The sequence below is a fragment of the Pseudophryne corroboree genome, chromosome 1 (genome assembly GCF_028390025.1).
Source record: "Pseudophryne corroboree isolate aPseCor3 chromosome 1, aPseCor3.hap2, whole genome shotgun sequence".
Classification (NCBI taxonomy): domain Eukaryota; kingdom Metazoa; phylum Chordata; class Amphibia; order Anura; family Myobatrachidae; genus Pseudophryne; species Pseudophryne corroboree.
The window spans coordinates 696,301,799-696,320,983 of NC_086444.1; the positions used below are offsets into that span (position 1 = coordinate 696,301,799).

General features: G+C 49.9%; 1 protein-coding gene across 5 annotated transcripts in view; it reads left to right on the plus strand.

Annotated features, from left to right (window-relative positions):
• The window catches only part of BTBD2 (BTB domain containing 2), a 127,994-nt gene that overhangs the window by 40,283 nt on the left and 68,526 nt on the right, over positions 1 to 19,185 (plus strand). For 2 of the 5 annotated variants that reach the window (XM_063914802.1, XM_063914803.1), the window contains exon 3: positions 1,430 to 1,519. The exons of the other annotated variants lie outside the window; for them this stretch is intronic. In XM_063914802.1, coding sequence (XP_063770872.1) covers positions 1,430 to 1,519 — 90 coding nt within the window. The remainder of the gene's footprint in view (positions 1 to 1,429; positions 1,520 to 19,185) is intronic. 5 annotated transcript variants of the gene reach the window in all.

Here is a 19,185-nt window from a genome sequence, read left to right on the forward strand (position 1 = left end):
TGCCTTCCAATCTCTGCCCATGGATGTGTGTCGCCAGCTGAACTGCAAGTGACTCCATCCACTAAAGAAGTCTTTGCGTATACTTAGTAGTAAGCATCGTAGGGCTTTCTGGAGTCTTCATGGATGCGCAGTAGCAAAAAATCTCTCAACTGCGCAAACATCAGCTTTGCTTTCACCTCTGAATCAGGCCCTGTGTGTATGCTGTTTTGAGGACATTTTTTCACTAATGGTAACATATTCCAACAGAAAAACTGGAATTCCATGCGTTAGCAATTAGTGTATAAGAAGCAGCAGACTAAGCTCACCATGGAGGCAGATGTGTTGAGTCTGGAGAAGTGATAAAGTGGAAGGTGATAACGCACCAGCCAGTCAGCTCCTAACTGTCATTTTTCAAACCCAGCCTATAACTTGATGGTTTGGAGCTGATTGGCTGGTGCATTATCACCTTCCACTTCATCACTTTTCCAGACTTAATACATCTGTGGATATGTCTTTTCTCTGACCTGCATGCTGTCACTGTCTCCTTTTAATCATCCAGGCTTTGATCCAAACTAATGAACAGATCCTGGATGTGTTTTAACTGGAAAGGGAGTCTTAAGCTTGTTCAATTTGTTTCTTTTCATTAATGAAGATGTCTGCCAAGTTATCCAAAACTGTCACATTACATAGCTTCATTGCCAGAATAAGCAAAGAGCAATATAATTTCTCTTACGTCCTAGAGGATGCTGGGGACTCCATAAGGACCATGGGGTATAGACGGGCTCCGCAGGAGATGGGGCACCTAAAAAGAACTTTGACTATGGGTGTGCACTGGCTCCTCCCTCTATGCCCCTACTCCAGACCTCAGTTCAATTCTGTGCCCAGGGGAGAAAGGGTACACTGCAGAGAGCTCTCCAGAGTTTTCTGTTTTAAAAGAATTTTGTTAGGTTATTTATTTTCAGGGAGTCCTGTTGGCAACAGGCTCCCTGCATCGTGGGACTGAGGAGAGAGAAGCAGGGCTGGCTTTACGGTTGGGCTCTGTTTCTAGGCTACTGGACACCATTAGCTCCAGAGGTTGTCGGAACACAAATCTCACCTGGGGTTCGTCCCGGAGCCGCGCCGCCGTCCTCCTCACAGATGCCGAAGATAGAAGCCGGGTGAGTATGAGAAGGCAGAAGACATCAGGCGGCAGAAGACATCAGATCTTCATGAGGTGCCATTGCTCCCACTATACACACACAGCGCAGCACTGAAGGGTGCACGGCGTTTGGGGGGGCGCCCTGGGCAGCAATATTCCTCACTTCTGGGCATGTTAAGATGGATTAGGCTGCGGAGGTAGTAAATCCAAGAATCCCCCGCCATTTTAATAAAAAAAGCACTGGGACCGAAGCCCGCCGACGGGTGGGCGGGGCTTGATCCTCAGCACTAACCGGTGCCATTTTCTCCACAGAAGCTGCATGCTGAACGCTGGCTCCCTGGTCTCTCCCCTGCTGAACTTCACAGGCTGGAAAAAAGAGGAGGGGGGCACATTGGCGACGCAGTGAGTGGGAATTGGAATATTATTATATAAAAAAAGCGCTATCTGGTCATATTTCTCTGACGTCCTAGTGGATGCTGGGAACTCCGTAAGGACCATGGGGAATAGACGGGCTCCGCAGGAGACTGGGCACTCTAAAAGAAAGATTAGGTACTATCTGGTGTGCACTGGCTCCTCCCTCTATGCCCCTCCTCCAGACCCCAGTTAGAATCTGTGCCCGACCAGAGCTGGGTGCTCCTAGTGGGCTCTCCTGAGCTTGCTAGAAAGAAAGTTTCTCTGACGTCCTAGTGGATGCTGGGAACTCCGTAAGGACCATGGGGAATAGCGGCTCCGCAGGAAACTGGGCACAAAAGTAAAGCTTTAGGACTACCTGGTGTGCACTGGCTCCTCCCCCTATGACCCTCCTCCAAGCCTCAGTTAGATTTTTGTGCCCGGCCGAGAAGGGTGCACACTAGGGTCTCTCCTGAGCTTCTTAGTGAAAGTTTAGTTTTAGGTTTTTTATTTTCAGTGAGACCTGCTGGCAACAGGCTCACTGCATCGAGAGACTAAGGGGAGAAGAAGCGAACTCACCTGCGTGCAGAGTGGATTGGGCTTCTTAGGCTATTGGACACCATTAGCTCCAGAGGGACCGAACACAGGCCCAGCCTCGGAGTCCGGTCCCAGAGCCGCGCCGCCGGCCCCCTTACAGAGCCAGAAGCAAGAAGAGGTCCGGAAAATCGGCGGCAGAAGACATCCTATCTTCACCAAGGTAGCGCACAGCACTGCAGCTGTGCGCCATTGCTCCTCAGCTCACTTCACACTTCGGTCACTGAGGGTGCAGGGTGCTAGGGGGGGGGTGCCCTGAGCAGCAATAAAAACACCTTGGCTGGCGAAAATACATCACATATAGCCCCCAGGGCTAAATGGATGAATTTTAACCCCTGCCAGATTCCACAGAAAAACGGGAGAAAAGGCCGCCGAGAAGGGGGCGGAGCCTATCTCCTCGGCACACTGGCGCCATTTTCTCTCACAGCTCCGTTGGAGGGAAGCTCCCTGGCTCTCCCCTGCAGTTACTACACTACAGAAAGGGGTTAAAAAAGAGAGGGGGGCACTAATTAGGCGCAGTATAACAATACAGCAGCTATAAGGGGAAAAACACTTATATAAGGTTATCCCTGTGTATGTATGTATGTGTGTGTATATATGTATATGTATGTATATATATGTATATGTATGTATATATATGTATATATGTATGTATGTATGTATATGTATATATATATATATATATATATATAGCGCTCTGGTGTGTGCTGGCATACTCTCCCTCTGTCTCCCCAAAGGGCTAGTGGGGTCCTGTCCTCTATCAGAGCATTCCCTGTGTGTGTGCTGTGTCGGTACGTTGTGTCGACATGTATGAGGAGGAAAATGAGGTGGAGGCGGAGCAATTGCCTGTAACAGAGATGTCACCCCCTAGGGAGTCGACATCTGAGTGGATGAGCTTATGGAAGGAATTATGTGAGTCAGCTCTTTACAAAAGATTGATGACATGAGACAGCTGGCGACTCAGCCTGTGCCTGTCCAGGTGTCTCAAAAGCCATCAGGGGCTCTAAAACGCCCGTTACCGCAGATGGCAGATACAGACGCCGACACGGATACTGACTCCAGTGTCGACGATTAAGAGACGAATGTGACTTCCAGTAGGGCCACACGTTACATGATTGAGGCTATGGAAAATGTTTTTACACATTTCTGATAATACCAGTACCACTAAAAAGGGTATTATGTTGGGTGAGAAAAAACTGCCTGTAGTTTTTCCTGCATCTGAGGAATTAAATGAAGTGTGTGATGATGCGTGGGTTTCCCCCGATAAAAACTGTTAATTCCTAAAAAGTTATTAGCATCATACCCCTTCCCGCCAGAGGATAGGGCACGTTGGGAAACACCCCCTAGGGTGAATAAAGCGCTCACACGCTTGTCTAAACAGGTGGCACTACCGTCCCCGGATACGGCCGCCCTTAAGGAACCTGCTGACAGAAAGCAGTAAAATATCCTAAAATGTATATACACTCACACGGGTGTGATACTGCGACCAGCAATCGCCTCAGCCTGGATGTGCAGTGCTGGGGTGGCTTGGTCGGATTCCCTGACTGACAATATTGATACCCTAGATAGGGACAGTATATTACTGACTATAGAGCAGGCCTGGCCAACCTGTGGCTCTCCAGCTGTTGTAAAACTGCAAGTTCCATCATGCTTTGCCACAGTTTTGCTATTAGGGAATGCTAAAACTGTGGCAAGGTATGCTGGAATGTGTAGTTTCACAACATCTGGAGAGCCACAGGTTGGCCAGGCCTGCTATAGAGCATTTAAAAGATGCATTTCTATATATGCGTGATGCACAGAGGGATATTTGCCGACTGGCATCAAGAGTAAGTGCGCTGTCCATTTCTGCCAGAAGAGGGTTATGGACAAGACAGTGGTCAGGTGATGCTGATTCCAAAAGGCATATGGAAGTATCGCCTTATAAAAGGGAGGAGTTATTTGGGGTAGGTCTAACAGACCTGGTGGCCACGGCAACGGCTGGAAAATCCACATTTTTACCCCAGGTAGCCTCTCAACATAAGAAGACGCCGTATTATCAGGCGCAGTCCTTTGGGCCCCATAAGGGCAAGCGGGCAAAAGGCTCCTCATTTCTGCCCCGTGGCAGAGGGAGAGGAAAAAGGCTGCAGCAAACAGCCAGTTCCCAGGAACAGAAGCCCTCTCCCGTTTTCTGCCAAGTCCTCAGCATGACGCTGGGGCTTTACAAGCGGACTCAGGCACGGTGGGGGCCCGTCTCAAAAATTTCAGCGTGCAGTGGGCTCACTCACAGGGGACCCCTGGATCCTTCAGGTGGTATCTCAGGGGTACAAATTGGAATTCGAGACGTCTCCCCTTCGCCGTTTTCCTAAAGTCTGCTTTACCGACGTCTCCCTCCGACAGGGAGGCGGTATGGGAAGCCATTCACAAGCTGTATTCCCAGCAGGTGATAATCAAGGTACCCCTCCTACAACAGGGAAAGGGGTATTATTCCACGCTGTTTGTGGTACCGAAGCCGGACGGCTCGGTGAGACCTAATTTAAATCTGAAATCCTTGAACACTTACATACAAAGGTTCAAATTCAAGATGGAGTCACTCAGAGCGGTGATGGCAAACCTGGAAGAAGGGGATTATATGGTGTCTCTGGACATCAAGGATGCTTATCTCCATGTGCCAATTTACCCTTCTCACCAAGGGTACCTCAGGTTTGTGGTACAGAACTGTCACTATCAGTTTCAGACGCTGCCGTTTGGTTTGTCCACGGCACCCCGGGTCTTTACCAAAGTAATGGCCGAAATGATGATACTCCTTCGAAGGAAGGGAGTTTTAATTATCCCTTACTTGGACGATCTCCGGATAAGGGCAAGATCCAGGGAACGGTTGGTAGTCGGGGTAGCACTATCTCAAGTAGTGTTGCGGCAGCACGGTTGGATTCTTAATATTCCAAAATCGCAGCTGATCCCGACGACACGTCTTCTATTCCTAGGGATGATCCTGGACACAGTCCAGAAAAAGGTGTTTCTCCAGGAGGAGAAAGCCAGGGAGTTATCCGAACTAGTCAGAAACCTCCTAAAACCAGGCCAAGTGTCAGTGCAGCAGTGCACAAGGGTCCTGGGAAAAATGGTGGCTTCCTACGAAGCAATTCCATTCGGCAGATTCCACGCAAGAACTTTCCAGTGGGACCTGCTGGAAAAGTGGTCCGGATCGCATCTTCAGATGCATCAGCGGATAACCCTGTCACCAAAGACAAGGGTGTCTCTCCTGTGGTGGTTACAGAGTGCTCATCTTCTAGAGGGCGCAGATTCGGCATTCAGGACTGGGTCCTGGTGACCACGGATGCCAGCCTGCGAGGCTGGGGAGCAGTCACACTGGGAAGAAATTTCCAGGGCTTGTGGTCAAGCCTGGAGACATCACTTCACATAAATATCTTGGAGCTAAGGGCCATTTACAATGCCCTAAGCCAAGCAAGACCTCTGCTTCAAGGTCAGCCGGTGCTGATCAAGTCGGACAACATCACGGCAGTCGCCCACGTAGAGAAGCTGCAAGGATTTTTCGCTGGGCGGAAAATCATGTGATAGCATTGTCAGCAGTGTTCATTCCGGGAGTGGACAACTGGGAAACAGACTTCCTCAGCAGAAGTCTTCCACATGATTGTGAACCGTTGGGAAAAACCAAAGGTGGACATGATGGCGTCCCGCCTAAACAAAAAATTGGACAGGTATTACGCCAGGTCAAGGGACCCTCAGGCAATAGCTGTGGACGCTCTGGTAACACCGCGGGTGTACCAGTCAGTGTATGGGTTCCCTCCTCTTCCTCTCTTACCAAAAGTATTGAGAATTATAAGACGGAGGGGAGTAAGAACTATACTCGTGGCTCCGGATTGGCCAAGAAGGACTTGGTACCCGGAACTTCAAGAGATGCTCACGGAGGACCCGTGGCCTCTACCTCTAAGAAGGGACCTGCTCCATCAAGGACCCTATCTATTCCAAGACTTACCGCGGCTGCGTTTGACGGCAGGGCGGTTGAACGCCGGATCCTGAAGGAAAAAGGCATTCCGGATGAAGTCATCCCTACCCTGATCAAAGCCAGGAAGGATGTAACCGCAAAGCATTATCACCGCATTAGGCGAAAATATGTTGCGTGGTGCGAGGCCAGTAAGGCCCCGATGGAGGAATTTCAACTAGGTCGATTCCTGCATTTCCTGCAAACAGGAGTGTCTATGGGCCTAAAATTGGGGTCCATTAAGGTTCAAATTTCGGCCCTGTCAATTTTCTTCCAGAAAGAACTAGCTTCAGTTCCTGAAGTTCAGACGTTTGTAAAAGGGGGTACTGCATATACAGTCTCCTTTTGTGCCTCCAGTGGCACCTTGGGATCTCAATGTAGTTTTGGGGTTCCTAAAGTCACAATGGTTTGAACCACTTGAATCTGTGGAGTTAAAATATCTCACATGGAAAGTGGTCATGCTGTTGGCCCTGGCCTAGGCCAGGCGCGTGTCAGAATTGGCGGCTTTATCCTGTAAAAGCCCTTATCTGATCTTCCATTCAGACAGGGCGGAATTGAGGACTCGTCCTCATTTTCTCCCTAAGGTGGTTTCAGCGTTTCATCTGGACCAACCTATTGTGGTACCTGCGGCTACTAGTGACGTGAAGGACTCCAAGTTGTTGGACATAGTCATGGCCCTGAAAATATGTTTCCAGGACGGCTGGAGTCAGAAAATCTGACTCGCTGTTTATCCTGTATGCACCCAACAAGCTGGGTGCTCCTGCTTCTAAGCAGACTATTGCTCGTTGGATTTGTAATACAATTCAGCTTGCACATTCTGTGGCAGGCCTGCCACAGCCAAAATCTGTAAAAGCCCATTCCACAAGGAAGGTGGGCTCATCTTGGGCGGCTGCCCGAGGGGTCTCGGCTTTACAACTTTGCCGAGCAGCTATTTGGTCAGGGGCAAACACGTTTGCTAAATTCTACAAATTTGATACCCTGGCTGAGGAGGACCTGGAGTTCTCTCATTCGGTGCTGCAGAGTCATCCGCACTCTCCCGCCCGTTTGGGAGCTTTGGTATAATCCCCATGGTCCTTACGGAGTTCCCAGCATCCACTAGGACGTCAGAGAAAATAAGAATTTACTTACCGATAATTCTATTTCTCGTAGTCCGTAGTGGATGCTGGGCGCCCATCCCAAGTGCGGATTGTCTGCAATACTTGTACATAGTTATTGTTAACTAAATCGGGTTATTGTTGTTGTGAGCCATCTATCCAGAGGCTCCTCTGTTATCATGCTGTTACCTGGGTTCAGATCACAGGTTGTACGGTGTGATTGGTGTGGCTGGTATGAGTCTTACCTGGGATTCATAAATCCTTCCTTATTGTGTACGCTCGTCCGGGCACAGTATCCTAACTGAGGCTTGGAGGAGGGTCATAGGGGGAGGAGCCAGTGCACACCAGGTAGTCCTAAAGCAGGCATGTCCAACCTGCGGCCCTCCAGCTGTTGTGAAACTACATATCCCAGCATGCCCTGACACTGTTTTGCTGTCCGAGAATGCTAAAGCTGTGTCAGGGCATGCTGGGATGTGTAGTTTCTCAACAGCTGGAGGGCCGCAGGTTGGACATGCCTGCCCTAAAGCTTTACTTTTGTGCCCAGTCTCCTGCGGAGCCGCTATTCCCCATGGTCCTTACGGAGTTCCCAGCATCCACTACGGACTACGAGAAATAGAATTATCGGTAAGTAAATTCTTATTATTTGTTAGGTTTTTTATTTTCAGTGAGATCTGCTGGCAACAGACTCACTGCTACGAGGGACTGAGAGGAGAGAAGCAAACCTACCTGCGTGCAGCTAGCTTGTGCTTCTTAGGCTACTGGACACCATTAGCTCCAGAGGGTTCGAACACAGGGCCTGACCTCGATCGTCCGTTCCCGGAGCCGCGCTGCCGTCCCCCTTGCAGAGCCAGAAGACAGAAGAGAAGGAGATGAAATCGGCGGCAGAAGACTCCGGTCTTCATTAAGGTAGCGCACAGCACTGCAGCTGTGCGCCATTGCTCCCACTGCACACCACACACTCCGGTCACTGTAGGGTGCTGGGGGGGGGGGCCCTGGGCAGCAATAAAATACCTTTTGGCATAAAAATACACATAATACAGTCTGTGACTGTATATGTGTAAAACCCCCGCCATTTTTCAGTCAGAAACTGCAGGGAGAAGCCCACCGCTGAAGGGGCGGGGCCTTCTTCCTCAGCACACCTGCGCCATTTTTCCTTCACAGTTCCACTGGAAGCAGCTCCCCAGGTTCTCCCCTGCAGTATTCCTGATACAAGAAGGGTAAAAAAGAGAGGGGGGGCACATAAATTTAGGCGCAAATAATATATATTAAGCAGCTATTGGGAAAAATCACTCATTATAGTGTAAATCCCTGTGTTATATAGCGCTGTGGTGTGTGCTGGCATACTCTCTCTCTGTTTCCCCAAAGGACTTTGTGGGGTCCTGTCCTTAGTCAGAGCATTCCCTGTGTGTGTGCTGTGTCGGTACGGCTGTGTCGACATGTTTGATGAGGAGGGTTACGTGGAGGCGGAGCAAGGGCAGATAAGTGTGGTGTCGCCCCCGACGGGGCCGACACTGGATTGGATGGATATGTGGAAGGTCTTAACAGACAGTGTCAACTCCTTACATAAAAGGTTCGATGATGCAGCAGCCTTGGGACAGCCGGGATCTCAGCCCGCGCCTGCCCAGGCGTCTCAGAGGCCATCAGGGGCTCATAAACGCCCGCTAGCTCAGATGGTAGACACAGATGTCGACACGGAGTCTGACTCCAGTGTAGATGAGGACGAGACAAATGCACAGTCTACAAAAGCCATCCGATGCATGATTACTGCAATGAAAAATGTATTGCACATTTCTGATATTAACCCGGTTACTACCAAGAAGGGTATTATGTTTGGGGAGAAAAAGCAGCCAGTGAATTTTCCCCCATCTGATGAATTAAATGAATTGTGTGAGGAAGCGTGGAGTTCCCCCGATAAGAAACTAGTGATTTCTAAGAGGTTACTGATGGCGTACCCTTTCCCGCCAACGGACAGGTTACATTGGGAAACATCCCCTAGGGTGGACAAGGCGCTCACACGCTTATCAAAAAAGGTGGCACTGCCGTCTCAGGATACGGCCGCCTTAAAGGAGCCTGCGGATAGAAAGCAGGAGGCTATCCTGAAGTCTGTGTATACACACTCAGGTACTATACTGAGACCTGCTATTGCTTCAGCATGGATGTGTAGTGCTGCAGCCGCATGGTCTGATACCCTGTCAGACAACATTGATTCCCTCGACAGGGATACTATTTTGCTAACCATAGAACATATAAAAGACGTCGTCTTATATATGCGGGATGCACAGAGGGACATTTGCCTGCTGGCATCTAGAATTAATGCAATGTCCATTTCTGCCAGGAGAGTATTATGGACTCGGCAGTGGACAGGTGATGCTGATTCTAAAAGACACATGGAGGTGTTTCCTTATAAGGGTGAGGAATTGTTTGGGGACGGTCTCTCGGACCTCGTATCCACGGCAACAGCCGGGAAGTCAACTTTTTTACCTCCGGTTCCCTCACAGCCTAAGAAAGCACCGTATTATCATGTACAGTCCTTTCGGCCTCAGAAAGGCAAGCGGATCAGAGGCGCATCCTTTCTGCCCAGAGACAGGGGTAGAGGAAAGAAGCTGCACCAGGCAGCCGGTTCCCAGGAACAAAAATCCTCCCCCACTTCCTCTAAGTCCACCGCATGACGCTGGGGCTCCACAGGCGGAGCCGGGTGCGGTGGGGGCGCGTCTCCGAAACTTCAGCAACCAGTGGGTTCGCTCACAAGTGGATCTCTGGGCTGTACAAATTGTATCTCAGGGATACAAGCTGGAGTTCGAGGCGACTCCCCCTCGCCGTTACCTCAAATCAGCCTTGCCAGCTGCTCCCAGGGAAAGGGAGGTAGTACTGGCGGCAATTCACAAGCTGTACCTCCAGCAGGTGATAATCAAGGTTCCCCTCCTTCAACAGGGACGGGGTTACTATTCCACAATGTTTGTGGTACCGAAACCAGACGGTTCGGTGAGACCCATTCTGAATTTAAAATCCTTGAACACTTATATAAGGAAGTTCAAGTTCAAAATGGAATCGCTCAGGCGGTTATTGCAAGCCTGGAAGAGGGGGATTTTTTTGGTGTCGCTGGACATCAAGGATGCTTACTTGCATGTCCCCATTTACCCACCTCACCAGGAGTACCTCAGGTTTGTGGTACAGGATTGTCATTACCAATTCCAGACGTTGCCGTTTGGTCTGTCCACGGCACCGAGAGTATTTACCAAGGTAATGGCCGAAATGATACTCCTTCGGAAGAAGGGAGTTATAATTATCCCGTACTTGGACGATCTCCTTATAAAGGCGAGTTCCAGAGAGCAGTTGTTAGTCAGCGTAGCACTCTCTTGGGAAGTGTTGCAACAGCACGGCTGGATTCTGAATATCCCAAAGTCGCAGCTGATTCCTGCGACGCGTCTGCTCTTCCTGGGCATGATTCTGGACACAGAACAGAAGAAGGTGTTTCTCCCGGTGGAGAAGGCCCAGGAATTGTCATCTCTGGTCAGGGACCTCCTGAAACCAAAACAGGTGTCTGTGCATCACTGCACGCGAGTCCTGGGAAAGATGGTGGCTTCTTACGAAGCAATTCCCTTCGGCAGGTTCCATGCAAGGATCTTTCAGTGGGATCTGTTAGACAAATGGTCCGGATCGCATCTTCAGATGCATCGGTTGATCACCCTGTCCCCAAGAGCCAGGGTGTCTCTGCTGTGGTGGCTGCAGAGTGCTCATCTTCTCAAGGGCCGCAGATTCGGCATACAGGACTGGGTCCTGGTGACCACGGATGCAAGCCTCCGAGGATGGGGGGGCAGTCACTCAGGGAAGGAACTTCCAAGGACAGTGGTCAAGTCAGGAGACTTTACTACACATAAATATCCTGGAACTAAGGGCCATTTACAACGCCCTGAGTCAAGCAGAGCCTCTGCTTCAAAACCAACCAGTGCTGATTCAATCAGACAACATCACGGCGGTCGCCCATGTAAACCGCCAGGGTGGCACAAGAAGCAGGATGGCGATGGCAGAAGCCACAAGGATTCTCCGATGGGCGGAGTATCACGTGCTAGCACTGTCGGCAGTGTTCATTCCGGGAGTGGACAACTGGGAAGCAGACTTCCTCAGCAGGCACTACCTCCACCCGGGAGAGTGGGGACTTCATCCAGAAGTCTTCACGCAGATTGTAAACCGTTGGGAACGGCCACAGGTGGACATGATGGCGTCCCGCCTCAACAAAAAGCTAAAAAGATATTGCGCCAGGTCAAGGGACCCTCAGGCGATAGCTGTGGACGCACTAGTGACACCGTGGGTGTACCAGTCGGTTTATGTGTTCCCTCCTCTTCCTCTCATACCCAAGGTACTGAGGATAGTAAGAAAGAGAGGAGTAAGAACTATACTCATCGTTCCGGATTGGCCAAGAAGAACTTTGTACCCAGAACTACAAGAAATGATCTCAGAGGACCCATGGCCTCTGCCTCTCAGACAGGACCTGTTACAGCAGGGGCCCTGTCTGTTCCAAGACTTACCGCGGCTGCGTTTGACGGCATGGCGGTTGAACGTCGGATCCTAACGGAAAAGGGCATTCCAGATGAAGTGATTCCTACGCTGATAAAGGCTAGGAAAGACGTGACTGCACAACATTATCACCGTATATGGAGAAAATATGTTGCTTGGTGTGAGGCTAGGAAGGCCCCTACAGAGGAATTCCAGCTGGGTCGATTCCTGCACTTCCTACAGTCAGGAGTGACTATGGGCCTAAAATTAGGATCCATTAAGGTCCAGATTTCGGCCCTATCTATTTTCTTTCAAAAAGAACTGGCTTCACTGCCTGAAGTTCAGACGTTTGTTAAGGGAGTGCTGCATATTCAGCCCCCTTTTGTGCCTCCAGTGGCACCTTGGGATCTTAACGTTGTGTTGGATTTCCTGAAATCCCACTGGTTTGAGCCACTTAAGACCGTGGAGCTAAAATATCTCACGTGGAAAGTGGTCATGCTATTGGCCTTAGCTTCGGCTAGGTGTGTGTCAGAATTGGCGGATTTGTCATGTAAAAGCCCTTATCTGATCTTCCATATGGACAGGGCAGAATTGAGGACTCGTCCCCAATTTCTCCCTAAGGTGGTATCAGCGTTTCATTTGAACCAACCTATTGTGGTGCCTGCGGCTACTCGGGACTTGGAGGACTCCAAGTTACTAGATGTAGTCAGAGCTTTGAAAATCTATGTAGCCAGGACGGCTGGAGTGGGGAAAACTGACTCGCTGTTTATCCTGCATGCATCCAACAAGCTGGGTGCTCCTGCTTCAAAGCAAACTATTGCGCGCTGGATCTGTAACACGATTCAGCAAGCTCATTCTGCGGCAGGATTGCCGCATCCTAAATCAGTAAAAGCCCATTCCACAAGGAAGGTGGGCTCTTCTTGGGCGGCTGCCCGAGGGGTCTCGGCTTTACAGCTTTGCCGAGCTGCTACTTGGTCGGGTTCAAACACATTTGCTAAGTTCTACAAGTTTGATACCCTGGCTGAGGAGGACCTTGCCTTTGCTCATTCGGTGCTGCAGAGTCATCCGCACTCTCCCGCCCGTTTGGGAGCTTTGGTATAATCCCCATGGTCCTTACGGAGTTCCCAGCATCCACTAGGATGTCAGAGAAAATAAGAATTTACTCACCGGTAATTCTATTTCTCGTAGTTCGTAGTGGATGCTGGGCGCCCGTCCCAAGTGCGGACTCTCTGCAATACATGTATATAGTTATTGCTTAACTAAAGGGTTATTGTTATGAGCCATCCGTTGAATGAGGCTCAATTATTGTTCATACTGTTAACTGGGTTTGGTTATCACAAGTTGTACGGTGTGATTGGTGTGGCTGGTATGAGTCTTACCCTGGATTCCAAATCCTTTCCTTGTTGTGTCAGCTCTTCCAGGCACAGTTTCCTTAACTGAGGTCTGGAGGAGGGGCATAGAGGGAGGAGCCAGTGCACACCAGATAGTACCTAATCTTTCTTTTAGAGTGCCCAATCTCCTGCGGAGCGCGTCAATTCCCCATGGTCCTTACGGAGTTCCCAGCATCCACTACGGACTACGAGAAATAGAATTACCGGTGAGTAAATTCTTATTTTTTCCACAGTGTTATTAAGCGCTGGGTGTGTGCTGGCATACTCTCTCTCTCTGTGTCTCTCCTAAGGGCCTGGTTGGGGTTTTGTCCCCTTGTAGGTTAATCCCTGTGTGTGTGGGGTGTCGGTACGTGGTGTCGACATTTCTGAAGCGGAAGGCTTCTCCAAGGAGGAGGTGGAGCAAATGAGTGGTGTGTCCCCGTCGGTTGTGCCGACTCCGGAATGGAGGGACATGTGGCATATGTTGAATGCAAGTGTGGCATCTTTACATAAAAGGCTTGATAAGGCTGAACTAGGGGGGACATCAGGGGGTCAATCCTCGGATTGGACCGACTCACAGGGCCCGTCGGGGTCTCAAAAGCGTCCCTTAACACAAGACACTACTACCGACACGGATTCTGATTCCAGTGTCGACTATGACGAAGTAAAATTGCACCCTAGGGTGACTAAAACCATTCAGTGTATGATTGTGGCAATAAGGGATGTGTTGCATATTGAGGATAAACCCTCGGTCCCCGACACAAGGGTACACATGTTTAAGGGAAAGAAACAGATTATTAATTTTCCCACATCTCATGAATTAAATGAATTCTTTGGAAAAGCTTGGGAGACTCCGGAAAAGAGACAGCAGATCCCCAAAAGAAATTATATGGCATACCCCTTCCCTAAGCAGGACAGGGAGATTTGGGAATCATCCCCCACTGTGGACAAGGCCCTGACGCGCTTGTCCAAGAAAGTGGCGCTACCGTCTCCTGACACAGCGGCCCTTAAGGACCCTGCAGATCGCAGGCAAGAAACTACCTTTTCAAGTGTATTTATTCTCATACGGGTGCTGTGCTAAGACCGACAATTGCGTCGGCATGGGTGTGTAGCGCAATTGCTGCTTGGACAGATGAGCTGACAGATCAATTTGATAATATGGATAAGTATACTATATTCTTAACTCTAGCCCATATTAAAGACGCAGTCTTATTTATGAGGGATGCTCAAAGGGACATTGGACTGCTAGCTTCTAGGGCCAATGCCATGTCTATCTTGGCGAGAAGATCCTTATGGACTCGCCAATGGACGGGTGATGCGGATTCCAAAAATCATATGGAAGTACTACCCTATAAGGGTGAGGTATTGTTTGGGGATGGGCTGATGGACCTGGTTTCCACAGCTACAGCAGGTAAATCAAATTTTTTACCATATATTCCCCAACAGCAAAAGAAAGTAACACCCTATCAGATGCAGTCCTTTCGGTCGTACAAGTCCAGAAGAGGTCGGGGATCCTCTTTCCTCGCCAGAGGTAAGGGCAGAGCCAAAAGAGCACCTGCTTCGGCAGGTGCCCAGGACCAAAAGTCCTCCCTGGCTGCTCCAAAACCCACAGCATGACGCTGGGGCTCCCCTGAGGGAGTCCGCACCGGTGGGGGCACGTCTTCGACTTTTCAGTCAGACCTGGGTCAGATCAGATCTGAATCCCTGGGTGTTGGAAATAGTTTCCCAGGGTTACAAACTGGAATTCGAGGAGGTGCCCCCGCGCCGATTTGCCCTACCAGCTTCCACATCGGAAAGGGATGTAGTGTTAGCTGCAATTCAAACGCTGTGTATACAGCAAGTGATAATCAAGGTTCCCCTGCACCAGCAGGGAAGAGGTTACTACTCAACCCTATTTGTGGTCCCGAAACCGGACGGTTCGGTCAGACCTATTTTGAATCTGAAATCCCTAAACCTGTACATAAAAAGATTCAAATTCAAAATGGAATCACTCAGAGCGATAATAGCCAACATGGAGGAGGGGGAGTTTATGGTGTCTCTGGACATAAAGGATGCGTACCTTCATGTCCCCATATATGCCCCCCATCAGGAATACCCGAGATTCGCTGTACAGGATTGTCAGTACCAATTTCAGACGTTGCCGTTTGGACTTTCCACGGCCCCGAGGATTTTCACCAAGATAATGGCGGAGATGATGGTGGTCCTGCGCAAGCATGGAGTCACAATTATCCCATACTTGGACGATCTCCTGATAAAAGCGAGATCAAGAGAGAAATTGCTGAGCAGTGTGGCGCTCTCTCTGAGAGTGCTCCAGCAACACGGTTGGATTCTAAATCTACCGAAGTCACAGTTGATTCCGACAACTCGACTACCGTTCCTAGGTATGATACTGGATACGGAACAAGTGAAGGTCTTCCTCCCAATAGAGAAAGCCCAGGACATCCAGAACATGGTCAGAGACCTGCTAACACCGAAAAGGGTGTCAGTTCACCAATGCACTCGAGTTCTGGGAAAAATGGTGGCGGCCTACGAGGCCATTCCCTTCGGAAGGTTCCATGCAAGGACTTTTCAATGGGACCTTCTGGACAAGTGGTCCGGGATTCCATCTGTACTTATATCGGAAAATAACCCTGTCCCCAGGGGCCAGGGTGTCTCTCCTGTGGTGGTTGCAAAGTACTCACCTGCTGGAGGGTCACAGGTTCGGAATTCAGGATTGGATCCTGGTTACCACGGACGCGAGCCTACGAGGATGGGGAGCAGTCACACAAGGAAGAAATTTTCAGGGACTGTGGTCAGACCAGGAGTCCTGTCTACACATCAATGTGTTGGAACTCAGGGCCATTTACAACTGCCTTCGACAAGCGGAGAGTCTTCTTCGAAACCTACCGGTTCTGATTCAATCAGACAATGTCACAGCAGTGGCTCATGTGAACCGCCAAGGCGGGACAAGAAGCAGAGTCGTGATGGCGGAAGCCACCAGGATTCTTCGCTGGGCGGAAAATCACGTAAGCGCTCTGTCGGCTGTCTTCATTCCGGGAGTGGACAACTGGAAAGCAGACTACCTCAGCAGACACGATCTCCATCCAGGAGAGTGGGGACTTCATCAAGAAGTCTTTGCAGACGTATCACGTCTTTGGGGAACTCCTCAAATAGACATGATGGCGTCTCGCCTCTAACAAAAAGCTTCGGAGGTATTGTGCCAGGTCTCGGGACCCTCAGGCAGTAGCAGTAGACGCTCTGATAACACTGTGGGTGTTCAAATTGGTCTACGTGTTTCCTCATCTTCCTCTCATCACAAAAGTGTTGAGGATCATAAGGCAAAGAAGAGTACAGACGATACTCGTTGTCCCAGACTGGCCTCGAAGGGCCTGGTACTCAGATCTACAAGAGATGCTCACAGGAGATCCCTGGCCTCTTCCCCTGAGGGAAGACCTGTTGCAACACGGGCCCTGTGTATTTCAGGACTTACCGCGGTTACGTTTGACGGCATGGCGGTTGAACGCCGAATCCTAGCGAAAAAGGGGATTCCGGAAGAGGTCATCCCTACTTTAATAAAGGCTAGGAAGGAGGTGACTGTTAAGCATTATCACCGTATCTGGCGAAAGTTTGTGTCTTGGTGTGAGACCAAGAATGCACCTACGGAATATTTTCATCTGGGTCGTTTTCTCCACTTCCTACAGACAGGAGTAGATATGGGCCTGAAATTAGGCTCTGTTAAGGTACAGATTTCGGCCCTCTCGATTTTCTTTCAGAAGGAATTGGCTTCTCTTCCAGAAGTCCAGACGTTTGTAAAGGGAATGCTACACATCCAGCCTCCTTTTGTGCCTCCAGTGGCACCGTGGGACCTCAACGTGGTGTTGCAGTTCCTAAAAATCACACTAGTTTGAACCGCTTAACAAGGTTGAGTTGAAATTTCTTACTTGGAAGGTGGTCATGTTGTTGGCCTTGGCATCAGCAAGGCGAGTATAAGAATTGGCGGCTTTGTCACACAAAAGCCCCTACTTGATTTTTCATGTGGATCGAGCTGAATTGAGGACACGTCCGCAATTTTTGCCTAAGGTGGTTTCTTCATTCCATGTGAATCAACTTATTGTGGTGCCTGTGGCTACAAGTGACCTGGAGGATTCCAGATCCCTGGACGTAGTCAGAGCCTTTAAGATTTATGTAGCCAGGACGGCTAGAATTAGGAAAACAGAGGCTCTGTTTGTCCTGTATGCGGCCAATAAGATTGGCGCACCTGCTTTGAAGCAGACTATTGCTCGCTGGATCTGTAATACGATTCAGCAGGCTCACTCTACGGCTGGATTGCCGGTACCAAATTCGGTTCAGGCCCATTCCACTAGGAAGGTGGGCTCTTCTTTGGCGGCTGCCCGAGGCGTCTCGGCATTACAACTTTGCCGAGCGGCGACTTGGTCGGGGTCAAACACTTTTGCTAAATTCTACAAGTTTGATACCCTGGCTGATGAGGACCTAGCGTTTGCTCAGTCGGTGCTGCAGAGTCATCCGCACTCTCCCGCCCGATTGGATGCTTTGGTATAAACCCCACGGTCCTTACGGAGTCCCCAGCATCCTCTAGGACGTAAGAGAAAATAAGATTTTAAACCTACCGGTAAATCTATTTCTCCTAGTCCGTAGAGGATGCTGGGCGCCCGTCCCAGTGCGGAAACTCTGCATGACTTGTATATAGTTGTTGCTTACATAAGGGTTATGTTACAGTTGAAATCGGTCTTGGACCGTTACTACTGTTGTTCATACGGTTAACTGGTTATGTATGTTCCAGGTTACATGGTATGATTGGTGTGGGCTGGTATGAATCTTGCCCTTGGATTTCTAAATCCTGCCTTGTATTGTCCTTCTCCTCTGGGCACAGTTCTCTAACTAAGGTCTGGAGGAGGGGCATAGAGGGAGGAGCCAGTGCACACCCATAGTCAAAGTTCTTTTTAGGTGCCCTATCTCCTGCGGAGCCTGTCTATACCCCATGGTCCTTACGGAGTCCCCAGCATCCTCTACGGACTAGGAGAAATAGATTTACCGGTAGGTTTAAAATCTTATTTTTTTGTGTGACTGTATCCCATTGTGTGTTTCATCTGATGCAATTTTTACTGGGTTTTGCTCCAACCATCCCACTTATACCCCTTTCACACCACACAAATAACACTGTATCGACCCGGTATGTTGCTGGGTCAACGCGAGTCGCAGTGCAGTGTGAAAGGGGTCACTGACTAATTCCCAGGTCGCCTGACCCGGTAATTCAACCCAGGAATAAAGCAGGGTTATTCCCGAGTTATTACTGGGTCAGATGCAGTGTGAACGAGTTGCCGGGTCGATGCAAACCAGGATCCGTTCACAGCAGAGGCGGCATGGAGATGATCTCCTCTCCGAGCGCCGCTTTCATCCCCAATGTTGACTCAGCCCCCCGCTGCTGATGGCAACCTGCATATTGCTGGGTCGGGAAGCCAATGTGCAAAGGTCCAATGCTGGGTCACACCCGGGAATGACCCATTTCCAATTCCCGGTTGCGACCCTACATTGCGTTGTGAAAGCGGCATTATTAATCACCAACGCTGACATAAATATTGTGAATCTGATTGCATCAGCCCCTGGTGTTGGCTTGTCTCGCTAGGCAGTTTGCATGTCTGAATTTATAGTTTGATTTTCTGCTGCGGGGTACACTGGGCTCCACAGGGAATGACATTGGGGTAGAGTAGGCTCTTGAGCCGAGGCACCAACAGGCTAATAGTTATGACCTTCTTCCCAGAATGCATAGTACCGCCTCCTCTATAACCCCGCCTCCGTGCACAGGAGCTCAGTTTTGTAGTTGGTGCCATGCAGTGCAGGCATACAACAGGTGGGCTGCTCCAGCAGCCCTCAGACGAGCTTTGTTTAAGTGAAAAATGAAGATTTTAAGGGCTGCAGCAGAGACACTGTGAGTGTTAGATGTCAGTCAGACATCTCCTGCTGCAGCTCCATCACCTCCCCCAGCAGCACTGTATACTCATTCGCCCTGGGTGCCGGTTACTTACAGCGGAGGCTCCGGTTTTCTTCAGTCAGGCACACACACCACCGCAGCTATCCAGGATTGCGTGGCCGCATTCAGGGAGGAGGTAAGTGGGTCCCCCCCGCGGGACCCGCTGTATACCGCGATCCGGC